General features: G+C 59.5%; 1 protein-coding gene across 3 annotated transcripts in view; it reads left to right on the top strand.

The window, feature by feature from the left end:
- The window catches only part of SARDH (sarcosine dehydrogenase), a 61,452-nt gene that overhangs the window by 27,449 nt on the left and 18,223 nt on the right, over positions 1-15,780 (top strand). For all 3 annotated transcript variants that reach the window (XM_057499199.1, XM_057499198.1, XM_057499197.1), the window contains 5 exons: positions 1,260-1,373; positions 4,452-4,590; positions 6,419-6,532; positions 11,099-11,246; positions 15,247-15,340. In XM_057499199.1, the coding sequence (XP_057355182.1) occupies positions 1,260-1,373; positions 4,452-4,590; positions 6,419-6,532; positions 11,099-11,246; positions 15,247-15,340 (609 nt within the window). The remainder of the gene's footprint in view (positions 1-1,259; positions 1,374-4,451; positions 4,591-6,418; positions 6,533-11,098; positions 11,247-15,246; positions 15,341-15,780) is intronic.

Raw genomic sequence — 15,780 nt, 5'->3', positions numbered from 1 at the left:
CTTCTGCGGTGCTAGGGACCCACACTCCCCACTGAGGAGCACAGGCCTTCCCTCAAGGTTCACATCCCTAGGTAAGGGACACAGGACGCAGGCAGACCAGGAGGGCCACCGGGAGGATGGAGGCCGTGGGGCTCTCTGAGACCACCAGCTGGAGCAGCCTGTCCCCATCAGGCTGAGAGGCAAGGGCTGCCAGGACAGGACACAGCAGAGACGGTGGCCTGGCCAGACCCACCTTCGAGCAGTTCCCTACAGAGCCCGCTTCCTGTCATCCGTTCTGTCTTACTGGAGCCCATGGGCAGGGAGAGGGTGCTGGAAGGGGCATCTGGGACACATCACATTCTTGGTCCTGAGATGGGTAGGCTTTGTATCTCCACCCAGGAACCATCCTGGGAGTCCAGGGCACTTGGTGACAAGATGTTCTCCAGCCCCTGATGCCTGGCCAGGCTGCAATGGCTGGGACATCCCTGCTGGGGCCTCCGAGGAGAAGGAGGGTGTGGGGAGGAAGAGGAGCAGCTCGGTCAGCAGGAGCAGAGGCTGGGAAGGGTGCAGTGGGTTGTGGGCATCTCTGAGATTGGCTGACAGAGGGTAGGAGACGCCAAGACAAGTGGCCGCCGAGAAGCCAGCATCTGGGTGCACCTGCCACCTGGGTTCATGCCAGGCTCTGTCGGGTACTCACCTGTGACATAGGGCAAGGTTTAATTTCTGTGTACCTCAGTTTCTCATTTGTAGAAAGGATCTCCCTCCTTAGAAGCCTGAGGCTCTTGGAGCGAGGCTTGGCCCCAGGTCGCCACGGCAACGGCATCCGGAGCCATTGCTGCAGCCATCCCACCTCCATCTCTGTCACCACTTCCTCAGCCGGTCCTTGAGCCTTGAGTTGAAAGCCCTGATATGGCTCCAGGTCCCAGGTGACCTGCTCCACTTCGGCCCCATCTCCCCCCACCTTGTGTCCGCCCAATTTCCCTTCCATCCTCCTGGGCCCCTGACCTGCCCACCGTGCCGTCTCCATGGCCGTCAGACCACCACCACCCTGGTGCCATTTGTGCAGCTCTTACAGACTGCGCTGACCCCTCCACCACCCCCTCTGCCCCGCCCGCAGCACACCTGCCAGGGGGAAGCTCTGCGAGGTCAGGACCCTCTGTCTTGCAGGGTCAGCGCAGTGCCTGTCAGCAGCAGGCACCAAGCCTGTTTGTCTAGGGAGGGAGGGAAGGTGGCGGGAGGCAGGCTGGGGGGCCGGTGAGCACCACAGCTCCTTTTCCCAGGTTCTCGATTACGACCACTACGGGGCCTATGGGACCCCGGTGCACGAGGACTACGCCTACGGCAGGCTGCTGGCCGACGAGTACACCTTCGACTTCCCGCCGCATCATGACATGGTCAGTGGCCGAATCCCCCCTTCCCTGATGTAAGAGAGAGGTGGGTTTCCGGCAGAACTGACCCCCAGTGGCCCAGCAGGAGCTCCTGCCAGAGGCTCTGTGGGCTCCCTAGAGGCTTGCCTGACTCCGTTTTGAGGAGGAATGAGGTGATGTTTGCCTCACTACCCTCCATCCGTACCAAGTCTTGCCAGCCATTATCTTGCTGCTCCAGGCCGTCGGGCTGGGCAGGCAGACAGGCCTGGATCTGGCTGTGTGGCCTCAGGCCAAAGGCTTCGCCTCTCTGAGCCTCTGGTCCTGCCTGCTAATCTGAGGACTTGGGAGGTTTTGTGAGTTCTAAGCCCCTCCTCCCGGGGCCCAGCGCAGCACGCCCCCTTGCAGAGTAGATCTGAGACTGGCTCCTCCAGGGGACAAGCAGAGGAGGCCAGAGCTGGAGGAGGGTCTGTGACCCGGGGTCTGCTCCAGAGGCGGGCAGATGAGGCTGGTCCGGGTGCACCTGGTGGCTCAACACCCTCACCCGAGTGCCGGGCTCCCCACTCCCATTGGGGTGGGGCGACAAGGTCTTGGGGGCCGCATCACATGGGCATGCTCACACAGGCAGTGTTTGCAGAAGAACAGTGCCAGCTGCCACTTGAGCTGCCCAACTGTTTTGTAAAGTGCTTCCCAACTAGAACATTGCTGGGTCCCTATGTGCCTGGCTGGCCTGAGAGCGGGACCCAAGTGTCACTAGGGCATCTAGTGTGGGAGTGCAGCCAAGACCTCGGCCTGGGGGCCCCCAGGGCCTGGGAGGTACCCGTGGGGGGGTTCTGGGTGCATCTGGGGCAGGCAGCCAGGCCAGCTTCCCGGGGGTGTGACCTGTGTGCTCACGCGGGACCCTTGCTCAGAAGGCACCTGGGCTGCGTTTAGCGCTCTGCCACCCCTGCTTTGGAACTCTTCATACTCTCTGAACATGGGCTGCACTTCCATTTTGCCCTGGGCTTCAAATGCTGCCCCTGTCTTGAAGGGAAGGAGCTGTTCCTCCCATGGCTTGCTGTATTGGCACAAGCACAGGAGGAGGGACCTTCTGAATGGCAGCAGGAGGCACGTCGTGCCCACAGCCTGAGGCTCAGGAGTCCTGGCCCTGCCTTTCGGGGGTTGAACGGGGCTCCATCTGGTGCCTTTGCACATGTGGCTTCTGAGGCGTGCGGGATGTTCTGGCCTCCGAGGACGTGGGAGCTCCAAGGGGATGCCGATTTGGCTTCGTGGCTTCACCCAGCTCTGCAAACGTGCCTGAACAGTCCCAAAGCATGAAACACACACATGTCCTCGGTGCTGGCATCTTCCCCAGCCCTGGTAGACACGACTCAGCTCAGCCCAGGAAGCTGTTCTGGGTTCTGGTCTGCAGCCCGGGCAGCGTGAGTACCGTACTGCAGTGCCTGACTGCAGAGCAGGAGCTCCGTGAAGTGGGGGCGCCTGGACATGCGTGGAGTCGCAGCATCTGGGTGAATGAGGGGCAGAGACCCAGTGGGGTGCTGTTTCACAACCAGCTCTCCCAGGGAAGCCCGACTGCGGCTCTGGCCACTTGCCCTGGTGTCAGTACTCACCAGCCACCGCCTCCCACCTGCCCACGCGCGCCACTGGATGCAGACTTGGGAAGAGGTACCAGCCGCCTCTTATGGCTGGTGCACTAAACAGACCCAGGGGATGAATGGCTCTGCCTTTTCCAGCTGTGTAACCCTGAACAGCCCACCTACCCTCCCCAGGCCCCCGAGGGCGCGTAGGGTGAGGACTGTGGTGGTGACCCCCTGGGTGGTGGGTGGTATGCAGACCGTGGGGCCGGAGCAGGTAGTGCAGGCTGCGCTCACCACCGTGAGCGCTTGGTAAGTGGTGGCTTTGCTGTTACAATGTTTTCTTCCACAATAACAACGTTGGTGGTACATCTGCTCAGCAGCTGGGTGATGTGTTAGCACAAGGACACAGTGGTGCCTTAAGAGAAGGCCAAGTATCAAAAACAGAGGGAAAAGAGAAGACAATGACAGCCTGGTGGGGCATCTGGACACCCTGTGGAGGGAGTAGGGAGAGATGGTGGGTGGTGGGTTCCTTTTTAAAAAACAGCTCTATTGAGTTACAATTCACAGAGCATATAACCCATCCATTTACAGTGCACAGTGCTGGTGGTGTAGTCGCGGGGCTGGCTGTGCAAGCCTCACCCCAGTCCAATCTAGGACCTGTTCATCTCCCCGCAAAAGAAACCCCCCGCCCATTAGCAGTGGTTCCTGTTCCCCCACCCCTCCCCACCCACCCCACAGGCAACCAGGAATCTATTCTCGGTCTCTGTGGGTTTGACTGTTCTGGACATTTCATACCAAGGGAGTCATGCAGCGGGTGGTCCTTGTGACTGGCTCCTGTCACTCAGCGTAATGTTTCCAAGGTCCATCCGTGTTTGCGGATGTAGCAGTATTTCCATTGCTTCTTGTTCTGAACAGTATTCTAATATATGGGTTTTATATTATTTTATTTATCCATTCCTCTGTTGATGGGCAGCTGAGTGGTTTCCGCTTGTGGGCTGCTGTGAATAATGCTGCTATGATCATGTGTTTACACGCTTTTGTATGTACATGTTTCATTTCTCGTGGGCGTGTACCTAGAGTGGGGTGCGGCCTGTGTGGTGACGTCTGCCAGCGCCCCCAAAGTGGCCTCGCCACTGCACAGTCCCCCGGCCACGCTCTCCCAGACAAAGGTTCTGACTTCTCCGCACCCTCGCCACCACTATTCATGTCTGTCTCTTTGATTCTGGACATCCTAGATCTATTGATCCTCTGGTTGTTTAAGAGCATGTTGCTTAATTTCCCTAATGGGTGAATTTTCCAATTTTCCCCCTGATTTCTAATTTAGTTCCATTGCGGTCAAGGAACATACTTGGTATGATTTTAATCCTTTTGCATTTATTTATTGTCTCACGTTTTGGCTTGTGATCTGCCCTGGGAGTGGTCCCTGTGCTCCAGAATGGTGGGGGTGTGCTCCTGTCCGCACGGGAGGGAGGAGGGTCTCGGGCAGGCCTGTCTCAGCGCCCACCACATCCCGCCTCCTGGAACTTTCCAGATCAAGAAGGAGTGTCTGGCCTGCCGGGGGGCTGCCGCTGTGTTTGACATGTCCTACTTTGGGAAGTTTTACCTGGTGGGCCAGGACGCAAGGAAGGCTGCCGACTGGCTCTTCTCCGCTGACGTCAGCCGACCGCCAGGTATGGAGCCTGGGATGGGCCTCTTCGCTCACTTCAGCCCCAGGGCACAGCGCTGGGCACTGAGGAGGGTGGCAAGCTGACCCCCTGGCCTCCCCCAGCTCATGGCTCTGCCCCTCAGCCTGGCCCTGGGCCCTGTGTCCAGAGCCCCCTGCCTTCACCACCAAGCCCCGGGCCCTCAGCACCTACCCTTCCCTCCCCTCCTTCCTTCCTCTGTTTTTTTTTTAAATTTAATTTTATTATTTTTATTTTGGTATCATTAATCTACAATTACATGAAGAACATTATGTTTACTAGGCTCCGCCCTTCACCAAGTCCCCCCCACATACCCCTTCACAGTCACTGTCCATCAGCCTCGTAAGAAGCTGTAAAATCACGACTGGTCTTCTCTGCGTTGCACAGCCCTCCCCGTGCCCCACACACACACTATACATGCTAATCATAAGGCCCCCTTTCTTTTTCCCGCCCTTATCCCTCCCTTCCCACCCACCCTCCCCAGTCCCTTTCCCTTTGGTAACTGTTAGTCCATTTTTGGGTTCTGTGGTTCTGCTGCTGTTTTGTTCCTTCAGTTTTCCTTTGTTCTCATGCTCCACAGTTGAGTGAAATCATTTGGTACTTGTCTTTCTCCGCCTGGCTTATTTCACTGAGCATAATACCCTCTAGCTCCATCCACGTTCCTTCCTCTGTTTTTACTTTGTTGCAGAAAGAACTAGAAGCAGCAGGCCCCCAGTAACTGTCCGGGCCTGGGGAGCCCATTGACTCCTCATGGGAGGGGTGGTCTCCCCAAACAGGGTTTCCAGAACTAAATAGAAATACAGAGCTCTAGTCAAATTTGAATGGCAAGTAATGAATGAATGATTTTTTAGCTTCAGTATATCCTATGCAATGTTTGGGATTTTTGCCCACCCACCCAACCAGAAGCTCACCTATCCCCACCTTTTGGTCCCCTGGGGCTGAAGCACCACAGACAGGGCGGCTTTAACAACCTGCATGTGTTGTCTTGCCATTGTGGAGGCTGAAAGTTCAGAATCAGGGTGTCGCAGGGCCCTGTGTCCTCCGAGACGCCGTAGAACCTCGCTGCCTCTGGCGTCTGGTGGTGCCAGCATCCTTAGTGGCCCTCAGCTTGGAGGCACGGCGCTCTGATCTCTGCCTCTGCCATCACACGGCCTCTGCATCTAATCCTCATAAGGACACCGGCTGTATTGGGTTGGGACCCACTTCAGTGACGTCATCTTATGATGACGTCTGCAAAGACTTTATTTCCAAATAAGGTCACCTTCACAGGGCCTGGGATCCAGGACCACAACATATCGTTCTGGGGACATAATTCAACCATTTTCTAGGAACCAACCCACTGCCCGCCTGCCTGTGCTCCTCCTGGTCCCCTCCCATCAGTCCTCCCGTTAGTCCACCCTGGCCAGGCCCTGCCCACCTGCTCATTTTCTCAGCAGACAGGGAGCTCCTGCTGGGCCAGGCACAGTGCGGGAGCCCCAGAGCAGGTGCGGCGGGAATCCTGCCTCTGAAACCTTCCCAGCGAGGTGGAGGGCGGAGAGTGGGCTGGAGGATGGAACGGGGTGGGGGGCCTCAGTGGGGAGGCATTTCGAGACGTTTCGCCCTGATCCTACCCCTCCGGGGTGGCCATGCTGGGTGACCTGCCCATCCCTCTCGGGGTCACTCCGTCATGATGGCATCGCTGAGCTGAGGCCTTTGGGCAGTCACTCCCACTAGGGCATCCTGCCACGTGGTCACCCACACTCATGGCTCTGTGTCCCCCCGAGCGGCCCCTGTACCCCGGGGCCAGCATGGACCTGGAGTCTTCCTCGTGTCCCAGGCTCGACGGTGTACACCTGTATGCTGAACTCCCGCGGGGGCACCGAGAGCGACCTGACGGTCAGCCGCCTGGCCGCCGGCCCCCAGGCCTCCCCACTGGCCCCCGCCTTTGAAGGTAAGAGGTGCTCCAGGGCGCGGCAGCCCTGCTCTGGCAGCTGGTGGTGCACATGGCACACGGGTGGGAGGGGCGCCCGGTGATCGCCTGTTGTGCGGCCAACATCGGGGCCTGGAGATTAGAGGTCTCGCTTTGGGCTGAACGCAGGCTTTGTTCAGGCAGCGATGCTGGGCTCTGGGTGCTCATGACTGCGTCTTTGAACGTGTCCCCCCCATGGTGTCTTAGAGCGTGAGCCGGTGGGTGTGCTCAGCACGCCTGCCCGGAGCAGAATGAACCAAGGAGAAGGCCATGCCTCCCCGTGGGAGAAGTTAGCTCCTTTCTGCCAGCGACATCTAAGCTGAATCAGCTTTCTGGGCTTCCAGGGGACGCCCGGTGTCAGGTCTGGGCAGGTAGAAGATAGGCAGCCCAGTGGCCAAGCTGATACTGGATCCTCTGTCGCCCCTCCGTTCTGCTTGCATGCCCCCAGTGGCGGGGAGCTCGGTATCTGTATTCCTTGTTTGCACAGCGCTGACTACTGCTGAGCTGGATCTGACCCCCAACACTTGAGCTCCCACCTCCCTGCACCCTTGGTTCTCGCAGGAGCAAGCTACTCTAGTCCTGCGACCCATCCCTGCCAGGGAAGAAGAGAGATGTGCCCAGTGGGAAACATTCTCTTTCTCTCTGATGGGGCCCCGTTGGCAGCTCTGAGGGTCTGGATTTGCGGAGAAGAAAGGGGTCAACTCCGTGGCTGTCTGGTGGCCCCAGCTCTGGGCCTGGCTCTGTGCTGCTGGAAAGTTTAGCTGGGCCCTCAGTGGGGCTTCGGTCCCTGGGCACTGGGAGAGGGCAGTGGAGGGAGAAAGAGGGGCTCATTCCTAGTCAGGTCACCTTGCCAAGAAGTCGGCGACAGTCCCTGAGCACCCACTGCGTGTCAGGCTCATTTGAGGCACCGAGGACACAGCAGTGAGCCGAAGGAGGTTCTGGCCCACGTGGGGCAGGGTGATGGGACAAGTTTGCTTCACTGCCCATGGGCTCCTCTGGGGTCAGTTTGGGCACTGAGGGCTGGCGGGGACTCCTGAACTTCCGAGGTGGCTGCCAGAAACAGTGTCATGGGAGTAGCCCTGGCCAGACACAGGCTGATGGGGAGACCAGGCTGCGAATGTGGGTGAGGGTCTTACTGGGGCAGGTAGAGCTTGGGGGCCCTTCCCTCCTGCCATTGGTGATGTGGAAGGCATGGGCTTAGCCAGGGCATGTGAGCTCAGGGCTCATTTGCAGAGGCTTTACCATGTGACAGCTGAGGGCAGCCTTGGGAGCAGGAGGTGAGAGGGGCTGGGCAGGGCATTCAGGGTCTCGCCTTGGGCTGAATGGACAGACATATGCTGGAGCCAGGATGAGGAAGGCTTCTTGGAGGAGGTGATGTCTGGCCTGAGCCTCAAATGTTGGATAGGAGCCTCCAGATAGAAAGGTGCCTGGAAGGAGCTAGCTGGAGGGGTCAGAAGGGGCCATTTAGAGAAGAGCTGGTGGGAGCTTTGTTTGGCCTTTACCCACCAGAGGAGGGGAGGTCCAGGCCCGGGCACAGATGCCATCCTTAGAGAGCGAGTCTAAATAGGGAGACAAGACAGAGAGAACCCAATCAGTGTGCATGTCACCAAAATCCTGGGCCAGGCTCTGCCGCTGCCGGGCTGAGGGGCCCGCCTCTCTGAGCCTCAGTTTTCCCCATCTGTGAAGTGGAAACAAAAGGACCTGCCTGCCTGGTGGTGCCGGGGGTGCTAGGGAACAGCCTCCCTGAGCCTCCGTTTCCCCGCCTGTGGATCCCTGGGCCCGAGGGTTTGAGGAGCCTGCGCCTTGCCCGGGTGGTGAGGGCAGGCTCTGGGATGAGGGAAGGGAAAGGTGCTGATCGCCTGCAGAGGTGCTTTTCCTAGACTCCGGCACCTCTGAATCAAGTTAAATGGCTGCCTGGCTCGTGGTGGGTGCCTGCCCGGCCGGGGCGAGTGTGTGTGGCGAGGAAGGCACGGTGGCGCGCGAGCCACGTCCCAGGAGCACTGAGGAGCGTGTGAAAGGTCCCAGGGACGCCGCTGAGTGTGGGAGCCAGCTGTGCACTTTGTTTTATTTTCAACCTTAAAAACTGTGCTGCTCCTGCTGTGAACACACACGTCTGTCAAACACATGCGCTGTGTACATGTGTTCATTATACCTGTTATATCAGATCACCGGCGGGTGAAGAGGATGTGATTTGCATTCGGTCAAGGCTGTGTACAGAGCAGCTGTCAATCTTGAAGGTGATCTTTTAGACCACATAAGGGTATGTGCACAGGAAACACTTTGGCAACACAAAAAATACAAAATAAAATCCCCAGCCCACAGCTCCATGGCCTGCACCCAGTGCCCCCCGCCAGGGTCTCTGCCTGGCAGGCTAGGCCTGGACCTGGCTGACCAGGGCCTCAGGACCCTGCACTTTGGGGATTTTATGATGCAGGATGGCTGCCCAGAGGAGGCGGGCTCCATAGCTGCCATCCCCCGGCACCCCGCCCTCAGGAACTCCCACCCTCCTGGGAGAGGCCCAGGATGTCTGCAGGTGGTGGGACTACATGGCGGGTGAGACTCCGCTCCTCAAAGGTGTCCGGGATTCTGACGTCCCGTAGGAGCCCCCTGCCCAGGGATGAGATTTTGGGATAAGCCTTGTCTTTTTGGCTTCTGTCTTCTTTTGTGTTCATGCCTTTCAACAGGACAGAAGGAGAGAGGAAACTTGATCAAACCTGGCCAGGATCTTGATAGGTTTTTTTATTTATCCAGCGAATGTTCTCAAGAGCCCTATGGGAGCAGGTGCTCCTGTTCTGCCCATTTTGCAGATGAGAAAACAGAGGCTCCAAGAAGTAAGACCAGTGAACAGTAGAATAGTGTCTGGCCAGGCAGTCTGGTGTCCTCCTGGGAGTGGGGCAGTGTCCCTGTGAAAGTCCCCAAAGGGGGAGATGGCAGGGATTTGGGGAGCAGCCCTTTCTTTCTGCCCCCAGGGTCCAAAGGATGCTTGGTGTGTGCAGGGCGTGGTCCTGGCCATGGGGAGATTGGAGGGACAGACATAGGCCCCACGTCCCAGGCACAGGCAAGGGAGCAGGCCACTGAGGAGTGAGGTGAGATAGGTGCTCTGCAGGGGTGGGAGTGGGTAGGAGAGCTTCCTGGAGGAGGTGGTGTTTGAGCTGGGTCAGGAGCCTCCTGGGGCTTGCCTGGATGCAGTGGGAGCAGGGAGGTGACGACTGTAGCCCGGGCAGCCCTCATTCTGCTCCTCCCCAGTTGGTACCAATGGAAGCCTGGGTTGGAAAAGGTGGAGGGTCCCCAGCTCCGTGCTTCCAGGCAGGTGTTCTGGCCCATCCCAGCCCCAGGACCTCCCATCACAGCCTGGCCAGCAAGTGTTCCTGGAGAGGGGCAGAGGCCCCTGCCCACCTTGTCCCAGCTCTCTGCTGCCAGCTGCTCTCTCCTTTGCCAGAAAAGGAAAGTGAGGCATGGCTGTTCTGTAATGGCAGTAGGTGGCTGCACTTATTTTCAGGATGGCGTGTTGTTCCTCTGCCAGGGGGCACCCAGGGAGGACCAGCGTTCTCCAGCTCAGGAGCAGCCTGAGGGCTGCTGCCCACTGCCCACCTCTCACCGGTGCCCACCACGTCTGAGCAGGGCTGGGGGCTGCTGCTAGGCCTGCCCAGGGCTGATGCCCAGTATAAATGGTGTCAAAGGCCAAGAGATGCAGCCCCACGCAGGACAGGACCCCAGGAAGGGGGTGAGCATCCCAGCGTATAACCACCCCTGCCGATTCTCCATCCCTCCCTCGCTGGGCTCCCTGTACTACTGTAGCTCTTTAAATCCTCCCAGCAGCCCCAGAGGGGGTCTGATCACATTCCCATTGTACAGAAGGGGAAACCAGGGCCAGGAGGTCAGGGATTACCCTGGGTTCATGGCTCCAAGAGGGGATCCCTGACAGAATTAGTAAGGAAGGAAGGCGGTCAGATGGGGAGGGGAGGTTCAGAGAAGAAGAAGGAAACTCTCACCCCCTGCCTCCCCCGGCCCCTCCCACAGCTCCCCAGAGATTGTTGCGGGGAGTAATCAGTGTGAACCCACCCACCCCAGGCCCGGGCAGCGCCTGAATCTCATGATATGCCTGCAGCTGAGATCCACTGACCCCAAGTTGCAGATGAGATCACGGAGGCTCCGGGAGGCTGTGTGACAGGTCCAGGCCCCTCAGCCAGCCAAGGCCTCAGCTCCCCAGGGCAGTGGCTTTCCCGGGATGCTGGGCCAGGTGACCGCACTCGTCACCAGTACCCAGGTGGCAGTGTGGCTCAGGCGCTGCCCTCAGAAGTGGACAGAGCCTGGTCCTCTTCCACCATGTGATCTCTCTGAACCTCAGTCTCCGTTTCTGAAACCTGCCCCTGGTGAGAACCTAGACCTCACGGTGAAGCCCCAGGGTTACTGTGCTCTGGCTCGTGTTGCTCACTTAGAAGGAAAGAGCATTTGTTTTCTCAGCTGGAGGCCTCAGGCTGCCCCTCGCTGCCCCCTGCCCCTCCCATCTCCCGTTCCTGCCTGAAGTCCGGCGCTCTTCTCTTCCAGGGGATGGCTACTACCTGGCCGTGGGTGGGGCTGTGGCCCAGCACAACTGGGCCCATATCAGCACGGTGCTGCAGGACCGGAAGTTTCAGTGCCGGCTCATCGACAGCTCTGAGGACCTGGGCATGATCAGCATTCAGGGCCCAGCCAGGTGAGGGGGGACGGGAGCCCAGCCCCTGGGTGCACAGCCCCTGGGACCTAGAATCTGGTCCTTCCAGCTGGCTCCTAGAGCAGAACCACTTACTGGTCCAGAATGGGATGTTCTGGTCAGCTAAGAGCTCTGATGAACCCAGAGATGCCACCCCAGAGAAGTCATTTTCAAAGAACTAGAATGGAGACAAGTCCTTAATATGGAGCGACACTGAGCTTTACAGTGAATTGGCATCTGACCCCGGGGTCACAGAAGGCCTGTGGGAGTCTCTGGACTGTTGATAAGGTCTAGGAATCACATAGGCATCTCTGAGTGGGCAGACCTGGGCTGGCCTTCTCCATGCTACCTGGGTTGAGAATAGTACCCTTTACTAAGAGGTCCCCTCCCTGACCGCCTGCTAGGTCTACAGATGGATGATTCAATCATTCGTTCATTCTCTAAGCATGTACTGAACCGTGTGCCCGCTCACGAGCCGTCAGGGCCTGGAAGGCCCACGGTGCCAGCTTGTCCACAGACCCACAGCACGGTGTCAGGTGCAGGGGCCCCAAGTAGGTGTGCACTTTGGAAGCTCCCTCCGGCTGGGCCTGGGGAAGGGGCTGGGGGCTGGGGAACAGAGAAGAAGAACCGTGCTAACAGCCGCCACCTGGGCGCCTGGGGTCGGCCAGACCCGTGCCCACATCGTCTCCAAATGCTGCTAATGGCCCTTTGAGGTGGTTGTGACTGTTCTTTTCCTTATTGGTGAAGAAACAGGCACAGAGAGGCACTTCCCCCAGGGTCGCACAGCCAGTCAGTGCCAGGGCTGACGGCGGTGTGGCCCCCTGCCCGCTCTCCCCGAAAGCCGCACACCCTGCATGGCGTGACAACAGCTGGGGCGGGTGCTCCGTCGTGGTCACAGAGCCTGGGCACCCTCGGGTGGTGGGCTCTGCCAGACTGGGGGGGTGGGGGGAGGCAGGAGAGGGGGGACGCTGCTTCTAGGGGCCCATGAAAAAGGGGGTGTATTCCTGAAAGGTGAGGGGCCGGCCTGGCTGCCGGGAGGCAGAGGGGGAACGGGCGGTGTGCCTCCAGCCAGGCCCAGCCCAAGCTGTGGGCGATGGCAAGGCACAGCTGTGTGTGGGTGACATCCTCGTTAGCCACGGGGACTCGCCAGGACCCCGGCTGGCGGGCTCAGACCCTGCCACAGGGCCCGTTTTCCCTGGGGCCTCAGAACTGACCAGGCTGGGCTCCCCAACTGGGCTCTGGGCTGGCCCTCCTGCCCTCTCAGGCTGAGTCGTAGGTGTCCGTGTGTGCGTATTGCTCAGGGGCACGTGGCGGACACGCAGGCTGAGCGAATGAATGGTCTGAGTTGGGCGTGTGCTTGAATGTCAATCAGCCTCACAGGTGTTTGACGTCAGGCCGCCCATGAAAACCATCCATTGAGGGGACATTTGGGCAAAGCCTGGGGGACATAAGGGATCAAGCTGTGGAGCTCTCTGGAGGGGCAGCACTCTGGGCCGAGGAAACGGCAGCTGCAAAGGCCCTGTGGCAGGACTCGCCAGGTGTGCTTAGGGAAAGCAGGAGGCTCGTGGAGCACGGCCGTGGATGCGTGTCTGCAGGTCCAGACGCTGTTCGTTTGGGTCCCTCAGGGGGAGCCGAGCAGGGGAGGGATGGTGGGACTTGGGCTTTAACCTGATGCTAGGCCAGGGGGTAGGAGGCCGACGGGGGGCGAGGGGCCTCAGGGCCAGTGAAGCAGGCTTCCCAGGGAGTGGAGAGCTGTGTCCAGGTGGTCGGTGGATCGCGTGGGACAGATTGAGCCCTCGGGGTGACAGCTTACTCGGTGAGGCGATTTGGAGGGTCGGCTGGCTGGGAGCGTGCCGAGCAGGGAGGGCAGGTGAGGAATGGCTCGTGAGGGCTGCAGCTGGAGGGCAGGGCTGCTGGGACTCAGTGAGACAATGCTTGGAGCCACCCCAGGTCCTGGCCCCTAGGAAGGGCTCAGCATCGTGGGGCTCTTTTGCATTTTGCCCAAACTCCAGATCTCTGGGGCAAATGGGGGTGGCGGGCCTGGCCGGCTGAGCTCAACGTGCAGCCCTTGGAAGCCTCAGCTTCATTGCTGGCGACCTTGGACAGGAGTGGGCTATTTTTAGTGCGGGGAGGCGGGTGGGCAGGGGAGGGAGGGTGCCGGACAGACAGATGAAGGTGCAGCCCCGGGGGACGGGCCAGCCTCATTATGAGCTGCTCCAGGCGGCTGTGGCGGCTGCGGGCAGGAAGACAAGCCCTCCTCCCGGTAATTTCTTAACTTTCTCCTACAAAGTGTCCTCTCTCTTTCAAAAATAACCCAAGTTTCTTCCAACAATATTACCAGCACCGCTGATAAGGGCTAGGCTTTCTGAGTTGTTATGTGGGAAGCATTTAGCACAGTGCCCAGACCATGGTGATGCTGTGACCTGCTGCCCCATGGAACTGTCTGGAAACATCCCATAACTCGGTGATCCAATACAGTAGCCACTAAGCCATATGAGGCCACTGAGCCCTTGAAATGTGGCTGGAGAGACTGAATTTTTCACTTTAATTAACTTAAACTCAAGTGGCCACACACGGCCCGCAAAGAGAGCACCGGGGCAATGATCACTGGTGTAGTGAGTGATCAGGGCCCAGGTGCTTGGTGGTGCTGGCGGTGCTGTGATCCTCACAAGGGCGCTGTGAAGGCCATGATTGTCCCTGGTGGCGGGGGGTAGTGGGCAGAGGGTGGGGGGTGAGACGCAACTAGGAGAGGCGGGGCTTGAACCTGCCTGTGCCCTCCAGTGCCGCCTGCTGCCTCCCTTGGGGAGGGACAGCGTCTTGCACCCCAGCCCTTGCTTAGTTGATCTGCATGCCCCCCCGCCTCGACCCCTGTCAGTAGATTGGCTGGGGTACCCGGGCACTGTCGGGCCCTTTCAAACCCTTAGCCTGTGGGGAAGATGCAGCAGCAGCGGGGGCCCGGGTCCCGTAGGGCTGCAGAGAAGATGGGCTCTCCAGGGGCTGGCGCCACATGGGTGCCAGGGGTGCAGGTGTTACACAAGGATCTTGGCAGAGGGCAGCAGGCCGGGCACCTCGGGGCAGTGTGGATGGGCAGCTGCCAGCACCGTGGGGCTGGGTGTAGGGTGGGTGGTGTTTCTGGTCTGGGGTCACCTGGGCAGCCCTAGCACCCACTGGGACCCCTGCAGGGAAGAAGTGGGGGGCTGTCTCCTGCCAGTGGGGAGCTTGCCCTGTGGTGCAAAGCCAGGCTGTTCACAGTCAGTCCCATTCCCCTAGTGTCCTGTCTGTGCCAGGGAGGCATGTTGGGATAGGGACCGTGTTGGCATAGAGCTCCTGGTTTAGTGGGGACAACTACAGAGAGTTCAAGAGGTGCCCTGTAGGGAGATGCATCAGGGCCTCAGGGTGCAGATGAGGGGCATGTGGCTCAGATTCAGTCAGGGAGGGTTTCCTGGAAGAGGTGACAGCTAAGCCAAGACCTGCAGGACGACAGAGGGTTACCTGGGCAGCGGACCTGGATGGGAATGCGGAGGAGTGAACTCAGGCCTGGAGGGGGGCAAGGGGGCAAAGCCCCCAAGTCAGGAAGATTCCCACGGACTTCGAGGGTTCAGGAGCCAGCGGGGTCTCAGGTAACCCGTCAAACCTGGGAGCCAGACTGCATGCTGGGCATGTGGGGCTGCGCAGGCAAGTGGAGGAGCTCATGGACGAGCCTGCCTGCCGGCCTGCAGGACTCGCGGGCTGTCAGACAGTCAGCACGCCTGTGAGTCGGTCCGGCCCAGGCTCAGCTGCTCTGCCTCCCGCGGTTCTGGCTGACAGCGGCGCTCTGATCTGACTGCACCTTTGGCGTGTGCTCGTCTCAGTGCCCTTTTATGAATGTCATGTGTGCTGGGGGTCTGCCCCGTGAGGATGGGGACTTGTCCTGCTCACCGCTGTATCCCCAGGGCCCACATCCAGGAGTGCTTGGCAAGTGTTTGTTGACTGACTGGCTGACTGACGGTGCTCTTCCTCACAGCCGGGCCATTCTCCAGGAGGTGCTCGATGCAGACCTGAGCAATGAGGCCTTCCCCTTCTCCACCCACAAGCTGGTGAGCGCCGCTGGGCACCTGGTAGGTACAGCTGACCATTGTCCCCTGGATTATGTTTCCCCGAGTTGAGCTCAGAGAGGTTGGGTGGACTGTCCAAGGCCCCCAGCTAATGAAATATAAAATACACAAATATGCATCCCAAAAATATGGCCGTGGCCTTAACGAAGGGGGCATGGGGGTGTGGACAGCCAGACTGCCCTTGCCCAGCCCCTTTGTGGGCCTCCAGGGCTTTTGGTGGGGAAGTGCTGTGGAACCTTGGTGCCGAGCGTGGTCCTAGTCCTCCGAGGGGCTGGAGGGGGCAGGGATCTGGGTCCTTCTAGCAAATAACAGTGTGTTGAGGAGGCCTGGGAGGAAGAGGGGGCTGCCAGAGAGCCGCAGAGATCAAGGCAGAGCCCAGCACCGGCCAGTCTCTGATCCTGCCCTCGCTCTCTGGAGGCCACGCTGGGGGGGCAGGAAGCTGC

Source organism: Manis pentadactyla, chromosome 3 (genome assembly GCF_030020395.1).
Source record: "Manis pentadactyla isolate mManPen7 chromosome 3, mManPen7.hap1, whole genome shotgun sequence".
Taxonomy (NCBI): domain Eukaryota; kingdom Metazoa; phylum Chordata; class Mammalia; order Pholidota; family Manidae; genus Manis; species Manis pentadactyla.
The sequence above is the reverse complement of the archived record's forward strand: the minus strand, read 5'-3'. Positions and strand labels throughout refer to the sequence as shown.